General features: G+C 58.1%; 1 protein-coding gene across 1 annotated transcript; it reads right to left on the bottom strand.

The window, feature by feature from the left end:
- Positions 1-713: 713 nt before the first annotated feature.
- LOC126651601 (uncharacterized) lies at positions 714-5,752 on the bottom strand. Its single transcript, XM_050337564.1, is given in 8 exon segments — positions 714-2,885; positions 3,183-3,239; positions 3,536-3,638; positions 3,780-3,881; positions 4,040-4,195; positions 4,324-4,500; positions 4,755-5,225; positions 5,513-5,752. Coding segments are annotated over 8 exon segments (1,506 nt in total). The 3' UTR covers positions 714-2,685.
- Positions 5,753-8,528: the final 2,776 nt, after the last annotated feature.

Genomic DNA, 8,528 nt, shown 5'->3' with positions numbered 1-8,528 from the left:
AAGTCAGCCTGAGGTCAAGCTGTGCCATGGCCCTAGTAAGTCTGGTTGTGGTCCTTTTACGTCGAATGCCCAGGAATTTCAGAAAGGCCTGCAGGAGAACAGAGAGCAGGGAAGAGAGGGATGTGCCATGGAGAGTTCCGTCAGCAGTGCCAGGCTGAGCAGGGACAGCAGGCCCAGCCCAGGAGGCGATGGCATCACATGTTACAAAGAGCCCTCTGACACCCTGGCCCAGTCTATCCCATTGGTGACACCCAGTGTGTCACAAAGGGCCCTGTGACACACTGCAGGTACCTGTGCTGCCCTGCGGAAGCGGCCACGGGCACGGTCTTGTTCCTGTGTCCTGTGCCGGCCTGGATCTGGCAAAGAGCGAGCGTGGTCAGAGCTGAGGGGCTGCGGGACAGCCCGGAGAACACAGCCCAGCCCTGCGCTCCACAGGCAGGAGCTGCTGGGGGATCAGCCACAGGCCCTCTTCTCCCCTCCTATTCCCTGGGCATGTCCACAGGGGATGGGATGGGATGATGCCCATCTGGCTGCAGCCACCAGCCCTGTGGCCCAGCTCTGCCACTCACCCTCCTGCAGGGGCAGGGACTGCTCCATCTCCGCAGGGTACTGGGATGGGGAAGCTCCAGGGCCTTCCTTCTTCTTCTGAAAGGGTCTGAGCAGGCTCAGGCGTCTTCCTGCCATCCCACAGTCTGGCCTTGAGGGCACTGGCAAGAGAAAGACACCTCGGAAGATCTCCGGGTCACCACGTCCTGCAGGCTGCCCTTGAGGCCACGTGCCGCAGGGATTGGACACCCAGAAAATTTCTGGGTCACCAATCCTACAGTCTGGCCTCGAGGGCAACTAAAAAGGAGAAAAGCCTAGAAAATGCGTTGGGTTGTCACGTCCTGCAGCACTGCCTCGAGGGCAGCTGAAAGCGAGAAAAGCCTAGGAAAAAGTATGGATTATTAAGTCCTGCAGCGCAGCCTCAAGGGCAGCTGCCGCTGGGATTGGAGACACCTCACAAAAGCTCCGTGTCACCAAGTCCCGCGGTCTGGCCTCGAGGACACTTGCACCACAGAAAAACCGCCAAAACGCTCCAGGTCAACAAGGAACGAGTTGTCTGTGCGGGGGCTCCGCACAGCACCGCTCTGTCCCGTCTGTCCCGTCGCATGCTCCGAGGAGCACTGAGGCGTTGCCACATCAACACCAGTATTTATATCATCCCGTGTCACAAAGGGCCCTGTTCCATCCCATCAGCGATGCCCACCGTGTCACAAAGGGCCCTGTGACACCCTGCCACCTGCCCTGGGACCTCCCCCAGCCCAGCCAACCTGCCCTGGGTCGGAAGGAGTCCCTTCTCCAAAGTATCTAAGGCAGCTGGACAGAAACTTTAGACACAGCTCAAAAACTAAGCAAAGCCTCCCCTGCTGTGCCTGCCCACGGCAGCAGAAGGAGCCCCCTCGGCTGCCAACGCAGCCACAGTGCCAAGGGCACGGGGCCTCCACAGAAGCTGGCACGGGCTCCTTGGGAGAAGTCCGGGCTGGTGGCCCCAAACACGGGGCTGGGACACACAGAAGAAACATGTGGGCAAGCTGTCTTAGTTTAACAAGATTACAACTTCCAAATTAAGAAACTTCAGGTGGAAGGGTGGAAAAAGAAAAGAAGTTTTTAATAACAAAAGCTGAATAAACAACAAATGGTGCAATCAAAAACTTTCAGAAGAAACAAAACAAAGTCCCAATTTGCAAAGGTCCAAAAACTAATCCATCCCGGGTTGGCGAAGAAATGCCTTATTGAACACTCGATTTGCAATATAGGGACCCAGAGGGTGGGGCAGGTTAGTGAGGAGGATGGGTTATGTTCATTAGGGGTCGGATCATGCTAACTACAGGATTACACAACTGTCGGTTACAGTTACACAGACTGGTTACTATTCTTCTGCAGGGAGAAACCACCTGGGGGCAGAAAAAAAGGGGCTTCTACACGTCTGACAACAAAACCACAAAGTCTTTCCATAACTTTCTGAAGGAGACGGGATGAATAAACATAGCTAAATATTAACCATATGATGAAGGGTATGGTCCTCAAAGCAGGCAATACTTCTTGGCTCCTGCTGCCCATGGGCAGCTGCTTAAACCAATCAGTCCCTTATCTGCTGACTGCTGAGCTTCGGTTCCAACACCAGTTCCCCAGGTGGGGTGGAGAAACCCATGGAAACCTGGGGAGGGGGAGGGAAGGCAGGACTGTCCCGGCAGTTCAACAGGTGCTCGCAGCCACATGTGCTCACAGCCAGCACTGAAAAAAAAATAACAAAACAAAACAGGACTTTTTCACACAGGCAGTCTGAAGGCAGAATACCTTGCTCTGAGATGGATCGGTCCCTCCCTCTCTCTCAGTCGTTCTCTACGAGATGTCCCGTGGGGGGAAAAAAACCCTTCTTCTCAGGAAAAGAAAAAGCAGGCAGCCAAAACCGGGCTCTCCGCTCTGTCCTGTCCATGCCAAACCCCCAAAAAACAGACTCCAAGCCATGCCTCCGGCAACCACGCTTCTCCAGACCTCCCCCTGTTCCCACTCCTGCCCTCCTGAGGCTCTGTGTATTGCAATAACAATTTTATATTCCCCTGCTGCGGTAAAGGAAAGTTCTCGCAGAGCTGGGGCCTTCCTGACAGGCTCATGTGGCCCCAGCAGACGCAGCTTCCCACATCAGCACTCCACAGAGCTCTGGCAGCACAGCCAGAAACTGCCCCACAGAGCAGGCTGGGTCTTGCAGGCCCTGCAGAGCCAGTCTCGGAGCTGCTGGAGTCTGGACAATGGAGCTCTATGGGCAGCTTTGATGACACAGCAGGTCTGAACTACCAGGCAGGAGACAGCAGGGCTGACGTCGTTCTTCATATCTTCAAGGGCTGGAACAGGAAGGAAAAGAGCCAAGGTCAGAGCCTGCATCTCTGGCTCACCTGAGAAACCTCTGCAGCCAGGGCCACCCCACCTAGCTCTTGCTATGGCCAGGAGGAGCAGGGCCCAACACGATCAGCTAGGAGGTGCTGCCCATCAACGCCCCTCATGGCCCTGAAATCCCTCTCTGCTCTGCCCAAGCCCTTCCTCATCCATGCAGAGAGCAGAGCCCTCCGCAGCCAGGGCAGGATTGCAGCTCCCTGCCCAGAGTCTGTGCTCCTCCACCAGTCCCCACTGCCCTCACTCACCATCAGTGACCATCTGCAGCTCAACCTCCTGTCCCCTCAGGTACCTCCCGGCGATCCCTGGGAACACAGATCCTGTCAGGGCCCCAGCAGTGTCACAGCTTCCCCCTCAGTGGCACTGCCGGCCCGGCCACACATCCTCCTACCCTGGCAGGGCTGAGCCCGGGCCCTTCCTGCCTGGGGACACCCCAGGGCTGGGCTGGCACAGGGCGGCAGCACCGCCAGGGCACTCGGGGCTCCCCAGCACAGCCCTGGCCGCATCTGCTGCCGCTGCAGCAGCCGGGGCTGGGGCTGAGCTGCAGCAGCTGGGGATGGGGCCGAGCTGCAGCGGGGCGGGCAGGGACCCTGTGGCTCACCTATGAACCTGAGGGCCGCCTCTCGCACGGGCTCCTGTGGGCTCTCCAGGTACAGAAGGGCCTGGTGCACGTACTCGGCCACTCGGCTCCGGTCCTTTTTCAGCTGGAAAGAGCAGTAAGGTGACGGGAGAATGGCTGGCTCGAGCTCTGTGCCTTGGCTGGGTGTTGTGCCAGCCCCACACTCGGGGCATGGGGGGCTGTGGGTTGCTCTAGCCTCGGGGTGGGGCTTCATGGCCGTCCCTACCAGGCACTCGCTGAACCTCCACAGCTCCTTCTTCTTCAGCCTCCTCTGGAGATCTCTCCTCTTCAGGAACTCGGCCACACAAAGCAGTGTTTCCCAAGAGGCCTGCAGAGCAACAGGGACTGGGAGATGGCACTGCAGCCCAGGGCACAGGACCCATGTCCCTGGACAAAGGCCAGGAGGAGGCTGGAGCCCAGGAGGTGCCAGGGCAGGAGGCAGCCCAGCCCCTTCCCACGGGAACAACAGGGCCCACAAGTGCTCACCTCTGCCACTCTCTGGTTCTCATCATGGCAGTGGAAGAAGAGTGGAAGCAGGCTCTGCTGTACATGTGGCTTCAGGGGCTTTTCTCCCTCTTTCTTTACCATCATCATCACCCCATTGAAGAGGAGTATGGAGGGGAGCTGCACACTGCTGTCATCCTGGTGGAAAGGAAAAGACCTTAGCCCTGGCTTCTCCAGGCCCACCTGGGCACAGGCCTGATAATCCACAAGGCACAAAGTTTCCTGCCAGCACCCACTGCCCGTGGCTGTGGGGCACAGAGCCTTACATTATCAAAGAGTGGCTGGAGCGCCTCGGCCAACTGCAAGGCGGTAGGGCTGGGTAGTTGGAAGTCTTCATCCAGAAACAGAAATCCGAGTAAAGTGATGGCATTCTTGACCACCTCTCAGTCTGCATCCCCCAGCAGCAGCACAAGGCTTTCAGTCAGGATGCTCATTCTACTGACCTGGGAGGAACACAAGGCTGTGCTGTGAAGCCAGGAACAGCTGCAGAGCCAACCCTGCTCGGGCAGGGCAGCCCCCGGTGCTGCCGCGGGGCCCGGAGGCCAAAGGCCTGTCCTGAAGGCCTCGTGCAGCTGAGCGGGGAGGCAGCAGAGCTGGGAGCAGCTGCCACAGCTCCCAAAGCCCAGCCCAGCCCAAGCCACTGCGCTCCTCAGCCCCAGGATTCCAGCACGGCTTCAGTCAGCTGCCCCCTCCTCACCATCACAGGATCCTTGCTCAGGACAATGAGGCCTCTGAGCACTTGGTGATGCATCTCTGGGCACTCGCTCCACAGGTGCCTTGAAAGCAGCTCCAGGATGCCTTCACCACACTCAGTCACATCCAGGTAGACCAGGACCTGAAAGGCACGCAGCAGTGACGGGGTGCCCGGCCGGCAGGAGCCCGGACCCGCACAGGGCTGTGCCCAAGCAGCAGCACAGGGCGCGGCACCGTCCCGGGCAGCTGCGGCTGCGAGAGGGCTGAGAGGTGGAGGCAGCTCAGCTGCAGCCACCAGCCCTGTGGCCCTGCTCTGACAATTACCCTTCAGCAGGGGCTGGAACTGCTCCACTTCCCCAGGCTGCTGTTCTGGAACAGGCCCAGGGTTTTCTTCCTCTTCCCCTTCCTTCACGCACACCAGCTTGGGCACCCTGGGGGGGCTTTGCTCCATGTCTCTGTCTGGCTCCGCGGCTTCCTGCAGGAGAGATGGCACAGAAATGCTCTGGCTCACCAAGTCCTGCAGAAGTGCCTTGAAGGCTCCTAAAACACAGGAGGTTCAGGAACACTCCGGCTCATCAAGTCTGGCCACAGTGTGGCCTGGAGGGGGCATGGAGGAGTTGGAGAGCTGCCAGAGGGAGCAACTTGCCCAGTTTCCCCTGAGAAGTCCTCCCCTTCCCACCACACTGTGCTGGCCTCAAAGGTTGAGGGGCCCAGCAGACCTGGCTTGAGGGCCCACACAATGCATGCATACAGGCTGCTTACTTGTGCAGAGACAACTCTCTCCCCAGGAATCTCCTGATTGGCAGCATCGGGCAGGCGCTGAAGGGGTGTGCTCTCAGCGTCTGCGATGCCCTCAGTCATTGCAGCGTCAGATTCTGTCGTGAGCTCGGGTGCTGCGGTGTAGGAGTTTGTCATGTCATCGGTCACCACGCCGTCACAGTTTGCTGGGCCATCGGTCGACACAGCGCCGACATCGGCGTTTGCCTTGAGCTCATTCGGCATGGGGTGCAAAAACCTCCAAAGCAGCACGATTTAGCCCCAAAAACCCCAGCCAGGAGCTCCTCCTCTCTGGTCTCTCCACTTTGGGATTCTGGAGGTCCTCCCTGTCCGGGCTGCTGGGAGTCCCGTTTGTATTTGGGGTCTCCCCTCTACAGGGTTCCTGCCCTCTCCAGGCTGCTGGAGCTCCCAGGAATCCAAGGCTCCCCCATCTCCCAACTTCAGGGTTCTGGGGGACCTCCAAATCACCAAGATTCTGCCCAGAAAAACCCAAACCACCAAGGTTCAGGCAAAACCCACTCAGAAATAGTAAGAAGACCCCCGCCCCCCAAACTCCAAAAAGTTGACAGTCAGCTGAAATATACTCCAAATTATGAAGATTATACCAAAAAATCTCTCCCACAAGTTCCCCTCTCTGGTCTCTCCCTCTGGGGTTCAGAGGGTCTCCCCTGTCTGGGATGTTGAGGATCCCTCTTAGGGATGCTGGGAGTGTTGAGGGTCCCAAGGGTCCCTTCTCCTCTGACTCACACCTTCGGGGTGCCGCCTTCCCAGACATTCCCCCTTTCCAGGTTCTCCACCTTGTTGTCCCAGGGATCCCAGGGGTCCCCACTCTCCAGGCTTCCCCTTCTCCGCTCCCCCCGTTTCAGGTGAAGCCACTCAAAAGGAAGCAGTCTTCGAGAAACAAGAGGTTAAAACACAAAAATGTAAAGCACTACAGGAAAGCTTGGCATTAGGAAACCACGGAGGTAATAAATTGTCTGAGGGAACAGAGCATGTTGACAGAGAAGGACACTAAAACCATAAAATAACACAAAACAAAGATATAGTAGCATCAGCAGATTTAAGATGGGCCAAGGTCACCAAGACCCTGCCAACAACACGAGGAAACTACCCAAATTAGGAAAGATTTGAGAAGAGTTCAAAAGTTTACACCGAGGAAGACCAACCAGACGACCACCTCCCCCGATGAAGGCTCCGGATCTCCCCCCTCCAAACTTCCCCAAATTAAAGACCCCGCCCAGACTCTGCCTATATATGAATATTACAAGTAGATGTTGCAATGTAATGAATATACATGTATAATGATGTAATCCCTACTCAGAAATTGTATAAAAGAGTTGCACTAATTGTTAACGACGGAGCTCTTTGCCCAGGGCGACCTGGAGAGCTCCCCAATGCGTTGCTAATAAAATACCTCCTGCTTTGAGCATGAAACTTTGTCTCTAAGCAGTCTCTCTGTTCTTCTTTGGGGCAAATTTGGTATCACAGGCTCCCGGGGGTCCCAGGGCTCCTCCCTCTCCGTGCTCCCCCCTCCAGCCTGCCGGGGGTCCCCCAGCTCCGCCATCGCCCGCTCCGCCCTCCACCCTCAGCAGCTCCCAGGGGGACCCCAAACCTGCTGTGTCTGCCCAGCCAGCCCCGGGCTGACAGTGGCCCTGACCCTGTCCCTGCTCCTCCCTGCAGGCTCCGTGGCCGGGCACACTTTGTGTTCCTGGGTGCCACCAGCTCAGCAGCTGCAGCCGCTCCAATCAGCGCCCGCAGCTCTGCAGCAAAGCCCCAGCTCACCTGGCACACAGGGCATGGACACAGCACCTTCTCGCTGCTGGGCACTCCCAGCTCAGTCTCTTCCCCAGCACGGGGCTCTCCTGCCTCAGCACCACCTCTGCCTTCCACTTCTTCTCAGGGCCACCTTAGGGACACCTCTGGGCTCACCTCCGGGCCATTGCTCAGGGCCACCTCAGGGCCTGCTCTCCAGGACAGGAACCTGCAGGGAGGGCAGATGATGTGCAAGCCCAGGGGGGCCTGCTTGCACTGGCCTGGGGGCTTCTTTCTCCTGCCACAACCACCCCAAAACTTCTCCTGCTTTTCTAACCCCACATCTTTGCAGACTGACCTTGTCTCTCTGTCTGCACAGACACATCTATCCCCTGTGGACAGAGCCTCCAGCATGTGCTGCCCTGGCAATGGCACCCAGAGAATCCCAGAATCAGCCGGCTTGGAAAAGACCTCCCAGATCATCAAGTGCACCCCTTGATCCAACCCTGCTGTGGTTCCCAGACTGTGGCACGGATGCCCAGGGGAGGGGCTTTGGGGATGAGGGCTCTCCCAGTACAGCCCAGTGCCCCCTCAGTGCCCTCCCAGTACAGCCCAGTGCCCCCAGCACAGCCCAGTGTGTTCCTGTCCAAGGGTGCTGGGTGATCCCTCTTTGGGGGGTTTGATTGGGATGTAGGGCATTTTGGGGGCCTCTGGGTGCATTTGGGGGAATTAAAAAAAGTCTTGGGAACATTGGGGGGTAAAAGGGATCAGGGGGGGTGATTAAAGGAAAAATAGGGGTTAGGAAACATTTGTGGGGCTTTATTGGGGCCTGGGGGGGACAGGAGGGGCAGCACCACGAGCAGGTGAGTCCTGAGACCCCCCCTGGTGTCCCCAAGACCCTCCTGGTGTCCTCAATTTCCCACTTGGCACCCCGAGACCCCCCTGGGATCTCCAGTGTCCCCAGGGCCTCCCCATGGCCCCAATTCCCCCGTTGAAACCCCCCATTCCTCTGTCCCCAAACCCCTCCCCACTGTCCCCAAACCCCATTCCTGATGTCCCCAATCCTCCATCTCCCCCCAGAAGGCCCCCTGGACCCTCTGACCCCCAAAACGGCCCCATCCCCCCACATTCACAGAAAGGTCAAGGGCATCTGGGGACACATTGGGGACACTTGGGGGACTTTGGGGGCACTGGGTGATTACTGGGGGATACTGGGACACACTGGGGGGAACCAGGGGGCACTGGGAGG

This window comes from Myiozetetes cayanensis, unplaced genomic scaffold (assembly GCF_022539395.1).
Source record: "Myiozetetes cayanensis isolate MyiCay16 unplaced genomic scaffold, myiCay2020 scf699, whole genome shotgun sequence".
Taxonomy (NCBI): Eukaryota; Metazoa; Chordata; class Aves; order Passeriformes; family Tyrannidae; genus Myiozetetes; species Myiozetetes cayanensis.
Note: the sequence above shows the minus strand (reverse complement) of the source record. Positions and strands in the feature narration are given on the sequence as shown.